At 36.9% G+C, this 12,970-nt stretch overlaps 1 protein-coding gene across 1 annotated transcript in view; it reads left to right on the top strand.

Moving 5' to 3' along the window:
• Positions 1-1,502: 1,502 nt before the first annotated feature.
• Positions 1,503-12,970, top strand: part of LOC121429428 — a 45,781-nt gene continuing 34,313 nt past the window's right edge. Inside the window, 3 exon segments of the mRNA XM_041626413.1 lie at positions 1,503-1,771; positions 7,316-8,977; positions 10,660-10,786. Coding sequence (XP_041482347.1) covers positions 1,685-1,771; positions 7,316-8,977; positions 10,660-10,786 — 1,876 coding nt within the window. The 5' untranslated portion in view covers positions 1,503-1,684.

Genomic DNA, 12,970 nt, shown 5'->3' with positions numbered 1-12,970 from the left:
ATCTGCTCCTATCAAACAACGTGTCGGAATGCATACTCCGTCTGTTTAGGTGCTCGATGGTTAGAGGTATATACATGTAGGTATATGTCGACCTATGGACCACAATGTCACAAGATCCTGGGCGATTTGCTCTGTAACAAAGACACAATAGCACAATATCTGCTTGAAAGTTTTTAATCACAGTTTTGTTACCCCAGTTGTCATAATTTTGATTTGTTTTGAGTTGTATTTATTGTTTTTCTTCTGCATCAATTACATTACCAATATAATATATTGATTATTGCTATTGGCATGAATCATGCCCAATACGGTCTAATACCAAATTATTATAACATTTTAATCTGTATGCTTCTACATTAATCCAATTGGTGAAAAAAATATAATGAACTTAAAGTCTTAGTGCCCAACACTCTTCATTTTCTTTGCAATTTTATGAACTTATTGTTTCAAATGTGCATATTATAGGGACGAGGGCATATGAGGATATGCTTATATACCTCTGTGCTATGTGATATGAAGTAAGTGAATATTATTACTATTCTACTGATCCATAAGATTTTAATGATATAAAATGATGAAAGGATAAACAGTGCAAACACTTTTTCTCAGCATGGATTCGATCTCAAAATTCAGATTTATTAAGTTGTCCCTCTTCAAAGACCCTTCTTAGTTCTGAGTGAATATTTTGCAATATTTTTACCTACTAAATGTAGGCAGGTCAACGAGTATCGTTAGTGGGTTAATTACACCTGATTAAGATAGGTTGAATCATCTTCCTCTTGAATCCAGGGATACGATGTGTACTTGCTACTGTGTGCACTCGGTAGTCAGGCAAAATAATGGCTAGTCTTATTACAGAGAACTTATAAACACTGTTCTTTGGTTACACCTCTTTTCATATTCTTTCTTTGTTTTTTTTCCTATATTCATAAATTTGCACATCATTCATTCGTTCATCCATTCATTCATTCAATCATTAATTAATTAAGTCATTTGTTTGTTCGTTCGTACAGTCGTTCGTATTATTTGTTTGTTCATTCATTCATTCATTCATTCATTCTTTCATTCATTCAATCATTAATTAATTAATTCATTCATTTGTTTGTTCGTTCATACATCCGTTACTATAAGGTTATTTGTTCATTCATTCATTTTTCATCCATCCGTTCGTCCGTCTGTCTGCATACGTCCATCCATCCATCCATCCATTGTTTGATTTTTTTTGGTTGTATTTTTCATTCACCGAAGAAATGTTCATGAAACACTCGACTGTATAGCGAAATTCGACTCATGTTATTTGCATATTTTCGTTTTAAAAACTTGCTTTTACTTGTTTAGACATTATTTGACTTAGGGAAGTTTTACTCTCAGTATGTGTACTTTGGCAGAGGGACCTGCAAGGACCCGCACCATCCCTTTAACAGGGGTTTTGATTTGGTTGAGGAATAAGACTACGATTATATAGATCCACACACACTTCAGCTCCTCTCAACTTGCAATCAGTTCAATTCCAAGGGGGGTGAAAGAGGCATAGCTGAATTTAATCAAGTCCAATGTACAATTCTAGCCTTTTTTTTGTTTATCACACTCTCCAACGAAGTGACGACAGCCATGTCTAATGCGTACCCAGAGACGGACACTTTATAATTGGATTTAATCAGAAAGATTTGTGGTTGTGCGTTGTATGTGCGACCAATTCTCAATGTATTATAACACTTTCAAGGCATGTGGATTCAAGCTATGTGGATGTCATACACTGGAAAGCATAGAGGTATGATGTTGAACAGGTTCTTTTCGGAAGTTGTTTTCAAGGGGATACATTTTGACGAAAAACCAGCTTCTTGATCATTATCTATTTTTCAGTTTAATCTGTATCCTTTAGATTGGTAGATCATCATGAATATCATGAATATTTATTCTTTTTCAGGACCAACACTTGCCAAGAAATTTACATGGTGTACCGTGAAACCTCCTACTGCACTATTCTTCTTTGCCATGGAAACCTTAAAAAGTTACATTGATGAAATTTGTTTTTAAAATGTAGGATGTGAAAGTGTTATTTTTATTTTCCCCCATATTCACAGTTATTTTTGCACCACACATATTTCATTTTGTCAGTTAATATTGGATAAAATATGTTATAAAATATAGGGAGTGAAAGTTATTTACCCCAAATTTGCAAAATTTGTACAATTTTTTTCTTCCAGTTCCAATGTATTTTTGTAGGTTTGCTGCTAACGTTTGAGAAATCAAACTATTTTTATATTAATTTTCCTCCAGATAAATAAAATTTCTAAATATTTTCTTAAATGTAGTTCTACATGTTTTACTGTTTGCTGATGATGTTTTTTCCAGAATACAGTTTACACTGTGGATTCTTTTGAGGTGTTGATGTGTTCAGTCAAATTTATTGTGGTTCATTCTTACGCGACTCTGAATTTGTGAGTTTTTACAAAAATATGCCAACTTCTTTAACACACTGACTTTGGTCTTTAAGTAAACATTTAGACTGTTCCTGTATAGCAATGCCCATTATTTTAAAGTGCAAACATATCTCTGGCAAACTGCATTTTTGTGTGAGAGCCAACACAATAAAGGATGATTGCTCAATTATAGGTGTAATTACAACGCTTTGTGATTGCTTAAAGTCACCCTTTATTGACATATCATGACATGTCGGTGGACAGTATTTGTGTTGTAGGGTTATCATCATAGCCAATGCGAGCCCTTTGATAAGGGCGTGTGCCTTCAGGGAGTCAACGACTGTTTGAAGAACGTTGTCCTGTCGGCCCATGGACTGAGAAATGTCGTCCATGGAGATGGAAGTTTCTCAGTTGTATTGCCATGGTCAGCCATATTATTGGTTCGTTGTCATGTAGGAGATCTAGGGCATCATCTAGGGTGACTCTTCCCAATCTGGTTAACTTTTGGCTTTGGATATACCATTCATTCTCCTAGATTTGTATTGTCCAAGGAGAAAAAAAATATTTTCATGCATTCTGAAAGGTATACTAGGTAAGAGTATATCATTATTTTTTTTTTCAGTGAATTATTTACAGTTTGGTCTTTTTGTGTTTGTATTCTATTAATATTTGCTTCACAGGTTTGGGAATTAATTTGAGCTTTAATCGCAATTGATGTGTGATACTACTATTGCAAGAAAAAAAAAAAAAGAAAATGATTGCTTTGAAGGCACAAGGTTTCGGGATGAATCTGGCAAATTTTAGACTGCATGGTTTGCACTGTTGGACCTTCTTGGTATTCTCTAGTGTTAAAAAAAGGTTAGCTATTCCCAGTTGCTATGGCGATATCATGTTGATAAACTTCCACTTTTGAGTTGACATTCGCTGTTCAGGTTCACGTTGGAATGTCGTCTGTTTATTCAGGTCATGTTGTACTATTGAAATATGAGCTTTACCATAAACCCACCCAGTGAGACATGCTCTATTATTCATCTTTGCCATAACACTTACACAGTAGGGGAAGGCGGGGTAAGTTGAGCATAGGGGCAAGTTGAGCCACCAGCCCCAGGCCAATAATGAATGAGTCAGACATTGTGGTGGTGTCATGTATTGATGACCCATAGCATAACCCCTAACCCCACCACATTGTTTTCCATTTTGAAACAAAAAGTAGTTTTTTAGAGGGAAAAGTATGAATTTCAGCCAAAAAAGTAAAAAAGAGTGTGAAATAGATAAGTGCTTTATACACACACACGTCTTTGAATATAGTAAAGACATGATAACAACATTGTTAGTCCAGGTATGGATCTTCATTCTTATTATAGTCTTTTATATGATGGATGCATAATAAATGTGTGGATACAAAATTATCGCACTAAGTTCGGACTGGGGTAAGTTGAGCCAAACAGCATGGGGCAAGTTGAGCCATGGTAATTCTTATGGTAATGTATCTTAAAAAACAAACAAACCATAAAAATCGATTGAAATGCAGGCTGAACGGAGCAAATTTACATGACTGTTCTTTTCCTTTTAAAGGATGTTAGTATTTATAGAGAATTAGCAAGTGAAAAGACTTTAAACAGAAAATTGACATGCTGGTTCTCACCTCATACATTTTGTACACAGTTTTTGTGGCTCAACTTACCCCAGAAGGTGGCTCAAACTTACCCCATATATGGGGCAAGTTGAGCCATTTGACATCGTTTTTTTCAAAGGTCACGATGACTTTCAGTGTGGGGTTAGAAAGTTATATGTAGGTGAAAAACATTTCCCAAGAATCAAATTTAAAGGCAAGGTACTTATTTCTACAATAGTACTAGTCATATCAATTCTAACATGCAAAATGCAAAAAGTGTCACAACTTACCCCGCCTTCCCCTATGTCTCGGGATTGCATTCAAACAGCCATTTTTCACCCAAGTTTTCACACTTTACAAAGACATCAAGTTTTAAAACAACGAAGCTGTGTTCAAACAATTTTTTTTTCATGGGTATGAAAATAAGTCTCTCAGTTTGTGTATCAATGTAATCAACTTTCTTTGTATCGATCAAAAATTGATACCTCTTTTCGAAATGCAAACTTGTTATGTGCCGAAAAGTGCGCATTTTCTAATGTGCTTCCAGAGAACAACAATGTACATTGAACACTAAACATCAAGGAATGCAAGGGAGATCTTAATGATTCTATGACATTATAATTCTGGTTTGAACATCGGCCTGTATAGCTTACATTCCAAATGGACATGAACTTCCTAGGTCAAACCGTGAAGTGCAGTGAGCAGTGGCATGTCTTGACCTAAAGAATTTTCAGCGTTTCAAAGAATAGCTTGAATGCAACCACAAAGTTTAAGTGCTCGTTTTCATGATTCAATCTGTGATACCAGCTTAGAAAATAGCTTGAACGCACCTTCGCTTCCATTCTACAGAAGAATTCTTGATATGCTGACATCACCAAAACAATGTTTTCGAAGTTTTCAAGACGATTTCACTTCTGCGGAGAGCGTATCCAATCGTTATCGCGTCTGTCACAGTATTGCATAAGCGCAGAGGAAGGAAACCCTTTGACTGGGTAGCTTGGCATAGAGAATTGGGGCATCGGGGATAATTTGATTAGGAAATCTGTCCGTTCAACAACAACAAGATTGTCCTGTTTGTAAAGCCTCTTGATTGGGCTGTATTGTACTTGTGTTATCGGTAGCACAGGAGTCACAGGGTCTCATCACTGCCTTATATCACGGTTATCAGGAATGTGGAATTATCATTTACAGTGTTGTCTTTCTGGAGAGAGAAGTACCTAAATTGATACTGTATATCGTGCTTTTCATCAGTTAATGAGGTAGGTCTCGTCGTTGGGCAGTATCGATGCTTGCAAGATCGCATGATATCAGAGGTTACCTGTTGCTCAATACATATTTCTGTGGTTCAAATGTCTGTTTTGTTTTACTCTTCTCTCTTTAGTGCTTTCAAGAGAGAGATTTGAAATCATGTTATGAGTGGTTTTTAAAAATTTATCTTTCCATGTTGATATTGCAATGATTGAATGATTGACTATCAATTACCTCCGTCCTTGCATGAATTCATTACGTCTTGACTAATGACTTGTCTTACTTCTGAAGCTAACGTAGCCTGATGGGCCAGTTTTTGTGGCTACAAGGGAATCTTGTATTCTTTTTATTGTTCTGTCTATTTGTATTTGAATGTATTTATTTATGTCTCTTAATGTATTTCAATTTTCTTCTCATTTTCCTTTCTAAAACATGTTTTGATTCTTCAATTCTATGACTTTCTCTCGTTGGATTACTGCCTCGACAAAAACTTAATGTTTTTTTTGCAGTATTCCTCAATTCCATCCTTTTCTTGATATCTCTGTATCACTTTATTTAACATAAGCATGTTTACATGTATATCTTTATAATGTTTTTTTTTTGTTTGTTTTACAATCTGTTATGCTTACATGCATTTATCTGTATATATTTTTTATTGGAATTGAAAATAAACGAATTGAATTGAATTGAATAGTTATAAAGCATTAATGCTATTATTGATAAAAGGTAGGCCTAGTGTGAAAAAAACATAATTTGTTTAAAAGATACATCTGGATGTGAGCTTCAAATGAATACAACATTATACAATATTTTTTGATAGAATTTCAATGATATATATCCTTAAAAACATCTGTTTAATATGCAAGTATGCATATTTGGCAAATAAATCAACATTTGAAGTCTTTTTGGTTATTTATTTAAGAAATTGAATGATAGCTTTCATGAATAGTTCACTCTAAGAAAGTGTTCAGTGGCATATTTTGCTAATTCTAAAATAGTACAGATAGGGGTCAAGTATCACTTAATATGGATTTGTACAGCAAGAAAAACTCAACTACTTTCATTTTCCATCTTGAACAATAATATTATCAATCCCCAGATGTTCATCTATGTTCTCACTTTGCTCTTAATTAACTTGACACGTTTTCCATATGCGGCCCAGATCGTTCTGATCTAATCTGTAGTTTGATAGCATTGAGGGGATAGCTATCGTTTCAGGCCAGCCACCCCCTGAAAATGGGTACATTCCGTCACTGTTGGCATAGCGATCCACGTTCTTTTGAATAATTCTTGACATGTCTATGTGATTGAGGGGTTGGCATTGAAAGGAATGCTGCAGTAAGTGGCATTTTACTTCCAGATAATGTTGTTGAAACCGTCACACTGGTCGCTTCACTGCGGATCCCCTTTCAACCGTTTTACAGGCAAAAGTCTTTTTTTGACACTTCTAAGGAATCGCATAGTTGTGGGAGTCCTTTCAAATCATTCTGTTAGAGTTGCTTTTTGTTGTTCTTCATTGTCGATGGGTTCATGCCCTTTCATGTCTGACTGTACCTAGTGCAGAGCGTTGCGAGTAAACATTTTTAATTTCAAGTTCTAAGGCTGCTTCAACTGTGAGTGATATGCAATTACAAGATATCTTGAAAGTTATTTGACATGTTTACATTGTCTGAAGTATTGCAGGAATTGTCATTGTTACCTTTGCCTTGACTTGGCATTGATGGTAAGTTTGTTATCAGTGGTAATTACCATGGAATCATTGCCCAACAGCCAATCAGGAGCAAGGTTTTACTGGAAGTTACAAGTGATTGCATTGTTATGGTGAATGGTAGGTTTTATGTAACAGGGCCCTGGATGAGAACAAAGTGGTCATTTTGATGTTGAGCATGATCAAAGAATGATTTCATTCTCTATGAAGAAGAGATGAGATAAATCTCAATGATATTTAAGAAGTAAGATGAAATGTTTAAGTCTTCTGCTTTGATTCCTGTCTTACAAAATATTTTCTTGTTGATGTTTGTTCTTTCAGGCCACAAGTGGACTGGGTAGTGAGGAGCCTCAACTAGATCCTGAAGAGGATGATCATCTAAGATCGTTGGACACCAAGCATCCACATCTCCTAACCGGAGAGTTCTTAGTCAAGAGAAACAGTCGCAGTAAACCTCCATTCCAGGGCAGGGTCTCACCTCCTACTTCTTACTTCAACCCTTGGGTCCTTCAGCCACAGCAGCTGAGGAAGAAACTAGAATCCCTCCAGCAACAGGAGGAGGGTGGAGGGAACGACTGGAGGAATGGCGTTCCGAAGCAGATGAAGCCAGAACTGATTGTTGTGGATATCTTTGACGATAGCCAGGAAGTATCTTGTGGTGATAAAGATTGTAAAATGCCTCAAGAAAGTATTATGGAGGACCCTATCAGTGAATCTGTTGCCAACATGGATGCCTTAGAGGATGTGTCCAGAGACCTAGAGGGTGATGCGACTTTAGAGCAATCTGGTAACAGTCCTCCTAGATTTGTGCGTAGTGTCTCCAGCATACCTTCAAGAAATAGGCAAGTGTCTGTTGACTCTGTAAGTGGAGCCAATCAAAGGACAGAGAAGCATGCGAGGACTACTAACAATAATCGCAGATCGCTCTCCCCACAGGCAAGAGAGTATGCATCAAGGCTCAATGCCTCCGGGAAGCAGCGGTCTCAGTCTCAGGCATCCAGTGGAGAGAACGATGATCAGCAGACTAACGGCTACAGGCAGCGCAAGAAGAGCCTGGCCCTTGCCATGAACGAGGGTCGACTTGAAATGAAGGAAGTGTGCATGAGACCATTGGATGTGGACCTTGATTTTCATTTGATTGCTCAGCTGAACCAGCTCAATCGGGAATTAATGGATCTATCCAAATCAGGATCGTCCACGTCTCCATCTTCACCAGGTGTAGGTGCCAACCATAGTTTCTCTCTCCTTGAAAACAACAGTGAGATCCTGGCTGATGGTGATACGAAGCACAGTGTATCAAGTTCACCTCAGTCCCCTAACTCTTTACAGGTCCAACAAACAAAACATTCTCCAGGAAATGATATGTACAGTCCAATATCTTCTAGGAGAGGTAGGAGTCCTGTAGAAGCCAAGCAAAAAAAGTTTAGTTATGATTCGCCGAGGAGGAAGCAATCTGATGAAAATGTAACTCCTGTTTTTTCTAGTAAGAAATCATCTCCTGAACAAAGAACAATCTCTGAAAATAGTAAGGAATCCAAGTCGGTGTCACCCCGAGAAGTAATCTCTCGGATCAAATCACGTTTCAGTAACCCCAAACTGACCAGGGGGTCACCACAAAGAAGCAGTGCTGGGAAAATTGAAATTCAAATCTTGAGACCAAATCTAGGAAACTCTGAGAACGAATCTGGACCATTCAAGAGATCAGCATCTCTTAGAAACGACTCTGACTCGAGAAAGACGTGGCCCAGCCTTGAAGCGTCTACTGAGGGCTACGAAGAGAACAGCCAGAGTCCGTCCGGACAGAGTCATGTCTATCGACGGAGTGAATCCGATGGACCGCTAGAGAGGCAACGGAAGAAGCCAGTTCTTCCGGACTCTAACCCTATGATAGAACAGAACCATAACGCACCAGGTAGCAGTACTGATAGTGGACTGGGCAAGGATCAGAGGCATTCCAAGTCAAGCGCAGATTCATTACTAGAGGTGAGTCCAATAATTACAGCCTAAGTAGATGATTAGATGATTTAGGTACCTTGTCAAAAGTGTGCGTCTCACCTTTTAGCAGGAATTTCGTTATAAAGGCACTTTGTGTCTTTTCATAGCGGCTTTCCTGTGTGCCTTGTTTTAAACTAGTCCTAGGAACCCGCCTGTCAGAATCGATTACTTTTAAAGAACCAATGCCCAAAACTGAGCCATAATCATTAAAATCTTCAACATCTAACATTTTCAGCGACCCCCTCCCAACACCCCCCCAAAAAAACTCATCAGCAACTCTTTTAGTCTTTTATGGGGATGACATTGTCTGAGAACTACCATACTCGGCTTCTCATATCCTTCTGTTTGAATCATTAGCAGCAAACCGAGCCATAATCATCAAAATCTTTAACATCTACATTTTCAGCAACTACCCCCCCTCCCCCAAACATAAAAACAGAACATCTTGCCATGCTCGGCTTTGCCGAAAGCGTTCTGTATGTACTCATGAATTCACACATTTTCTTGTATGGAAGCAAGAACCCCCCCCCTGCGCTGCCCCCCCCCCCTGTTCAGTCTCTTTTCTTATGCTGGAATGACATTGCTCTAGCACCTGCTATTCTCAGCATTACATTTATCTACCTTTTCATTTCTTCTTGTATCCAAGACTAATAATCCACCCTGGATTTAGCAACTCAATCCCTTGTTTACAAATCAGTTTTGTTTTGATGATATTTGCTGTGAGTGAGCGTCGATATGCACTGTGGATTTGTTTCATAATGTCATGTGCATGACTAATTGTAATGAATCACTCGGGAGAGTACATAACATAGTTTATCCCATATCACATTTAAAAGACAGATCTACATGTATATTGATAACAGGAGTCTAGACAATGCAAAAAGATTTTGAAATAATGAACTACCTCAAATTCTTGTGCTATCCAAGGTAAAAGCATTTATATGTTCCATATTAATTGGTATTGATAAAGAGAAAGCAATAAAAATCCCTGTGAAAGTTATTTGCCCTTTGGAAAATTTATCTATTTTTTGCTGGAATAGTTTATACACATTTTGCAAGGAGCAAATAACAATAGTGTATATTTGTAGAACACGCACACCGTCAGTAGACGCTCGTGGCGCTAGCCGAGCAACAGCTCTCTTTTACAATGGAAAAATGAGATTTTATAGAAAATCATATGAATACTACACAAGAACCATGAACAAGTACAAATAGAATTGTTTATTTAACGTTTTGCAAGGAGCAAATAGAATAGTTGATATACACGTTTTGCAAGGAGCAAAGCCTCATGAAACGTCACGCTTCAGTGCCAACGTGATTAATACGCAGTAGAGCACGTACCTTGAGCGTGATTTGACCAACGCAAGCAACTGGAAATTTTAGTATTATGTTTAAACCCTCCCCCCTCTCCCCAATATATTTGTAAGTTTATCTTGAATATCATAACTTTCCCTGAGTGGTTTAACCCTATAAAAAAAATTTGCACTTAAATGCAAAAAGTTTGAATTTAAGTACTTAAGTTAAGTACAGTAATGCTACTATATGTATACTCCTGGTCTTAGGTATACATGTGCATGTATGTTTTGGTGTTCAAGTTTTCCCCATATTGCACTAGATCACTAAGAACAACATTCACCAATCTTCATATCTCTTCTCCGATCTCTTTTCAGGATTTCCATGTTAGCAGCCAAGTTTCGTCTAGGTGTAACAGCAATCCTCCCTCCAGACCCCTGTCGTCCGACACAGGTGATCTGAGCTGGGAGAAAGGTCGCGACCTTTTGTCACCGAGATTGAGAGGTAAGTTATTCAAGAGTTTGATAGGGCTGTTATCGATAACCTTTTTATTTGCTATTCTTGTCGATGATTGCATGTTTTTTGCCTCTTAACGATATTGATAACCTATATCTCATTGTTGATAATACCTGCTATTATGTAGGGACATGACAGTGATTTTACGCGACGGTGGAAAACGGACAGAATTCATGGAAACTGCCTTTTGAAAGTGGCTTTTAAACGGAAAATCACGGAAAACATATTTTTCCTCAAAATGCACAGAACAGCAACAGAAAATACTTCAAAATCTCAACAAAATATAAATACTTACCAGCCACAAAACACGATCTCACTTCGCTATATTCATGACAATCCAAACATCGTGACTGCACTCGATCGTATCGACCAAAAACAAGTACCAACTAATGTAGAAGGCAGCACACATGGCCGTATGTTGCTGCCCTCTACATTCAAAGATGTGTAACACGATATAAAAATGGTGTATACGTGAAAGTCGTTGACTGCTGAGAACGATGTCCAAAAAGCCCCAAAATTATTAAACTTCATCCAACCCTAAAATAATGCTTATAACATGAAAGGTGAGGATGTATTTATGTTAAATATGTTTGTTAAAAGATTTTAAAAGATAATCAATTTTAAAGCGTTCTTGTTACAGTGGCAGATACAAATTTTGACCAACGCGAGTATTGTGACAGCACTAAATGACGGTAATATTTTGATCAATTCATAAAAATGTGTATTGATTATGTTCTTATGTCGATAGTTATCGATATCGGTAAGCTATTTTTAGCGATATATCGACCGAGAATGTTCTTACCCATAAAAACCTTGTTAACTGCAACTACTTTCATTTGTCTTTTAAAGTATAGTTTGTCCACAGTGATACTTAAGGAGTGATCACTGCCAAGCAATAGTAGCTTTAATTTTGATATCTTTCTTTATTGACAGCAACATGCCCCATAAGTGAGCGATGAAATGCACAGTTCTATAACGAGATGGGTGTGCTATTATCTAATTATAAGTTGGGTTGAATTCAATTTCCAACACTTCCAGCCCCTATAGATAGCGCCTGTGCCCTGAATTTTCTAATATAACATTAAATAGATATAACTAACAGCTGTTCTGGAGTCATTCGACACACAAATGATGTTTTTAGATGTGAATAAATCTGGCTTTGCGGACATGTATGTCAGTGCAACTGTTTATTACAGTTAAAGTTGTGCATTTTTCTTTTTTTCACAACATATATGTGCATACATGTAAAGATGGTAACATCATTTAATAAAAAAATCTTAAGTGTATCAATCAAAAAATGTCTAGATACGAGGTCATGTTGAAATTTTGTCATGAAAGAGGAGGATACCCTTTATTTGAAGGAGAGCTGGGGCTGTCATAGCAATATGCTGCAGGGTCTTGCATGATTTTTTTTGTTTTTTAAAATATACACGTATGTAGAGCCTTGAAAAGCAGCAGAATCTCCTGTAAAAGGCAAGACATAGTGACCATGGGACTGTTACTTAGATTTTATTACTTATTTTCCCCCCATATGTTTATTCTATCCTCTTTTTCTTCAATCTGTCTCCCTTGTTATCATGTTTGTCATGTTATTTTATTTTTATATTTTGTAAATCCAATGCAAGTCAGCCTAATTGCGATATGTGGATATTCTAATAAAATCTTAAACCTTGAACCTTCAATGTCAAAGTATTGTATGGAAGGCCTTAGCATAAAAAGACCATTTACCCATAAGAAGCTACTTAAAACCCTTTAAAATGCAAGCTTGAAGGATATGTATCTCACATGAACATATTGAGTATGGTGTCAAATGAGGAACTGATCTTATTGGAATGATGAGTCATGTTTCTCATTCGGATATCAGTTAATGCTTAAATGATTGCAAGTTTAACACTTTTTATACAAATATTACAAATTTAAGTTGTTTGAATGGAGCCTAATTCACTTGTATGTGAGTTTCAAAATGCACATGTGGAAGAAAATACAGAATTGACTAAACAGTCACTATAGTTTGTACAAAATTTTATTTAATTATTTTCAACATTTCAATTTGATTGCACTGGAAATGGTGTATTTCAAATAAAACGTTCATTGTATCATTCAGCAAAATTACAATGTTGAATGATGTCTTTAAAAAGAGGGAATTTTTAAAGGGGTAACAGGATCAGCATC

The sequence above is a fragment of the Lytechinus variegatus genome, chromosome 16 (assembly GCF_018143015.1).
Source record: "Lytechinus variegatus isolate NC3 chromosome 16, Lvar_3.0, whole genome shotgun sequence".
Classification (NCBI taxonomy): domain Eukaryota; kingdom Metazoa; phylum Echinodermata; class Echinoidea; order Temnopleuroida; family Toxopneustidae; genus Lytechinus; species Lytechinus variegatus.
Note: the sequence above shows the minus strand (reverse complement) of the source record. Positions and strands in the feature narration are given on the sequence as shown.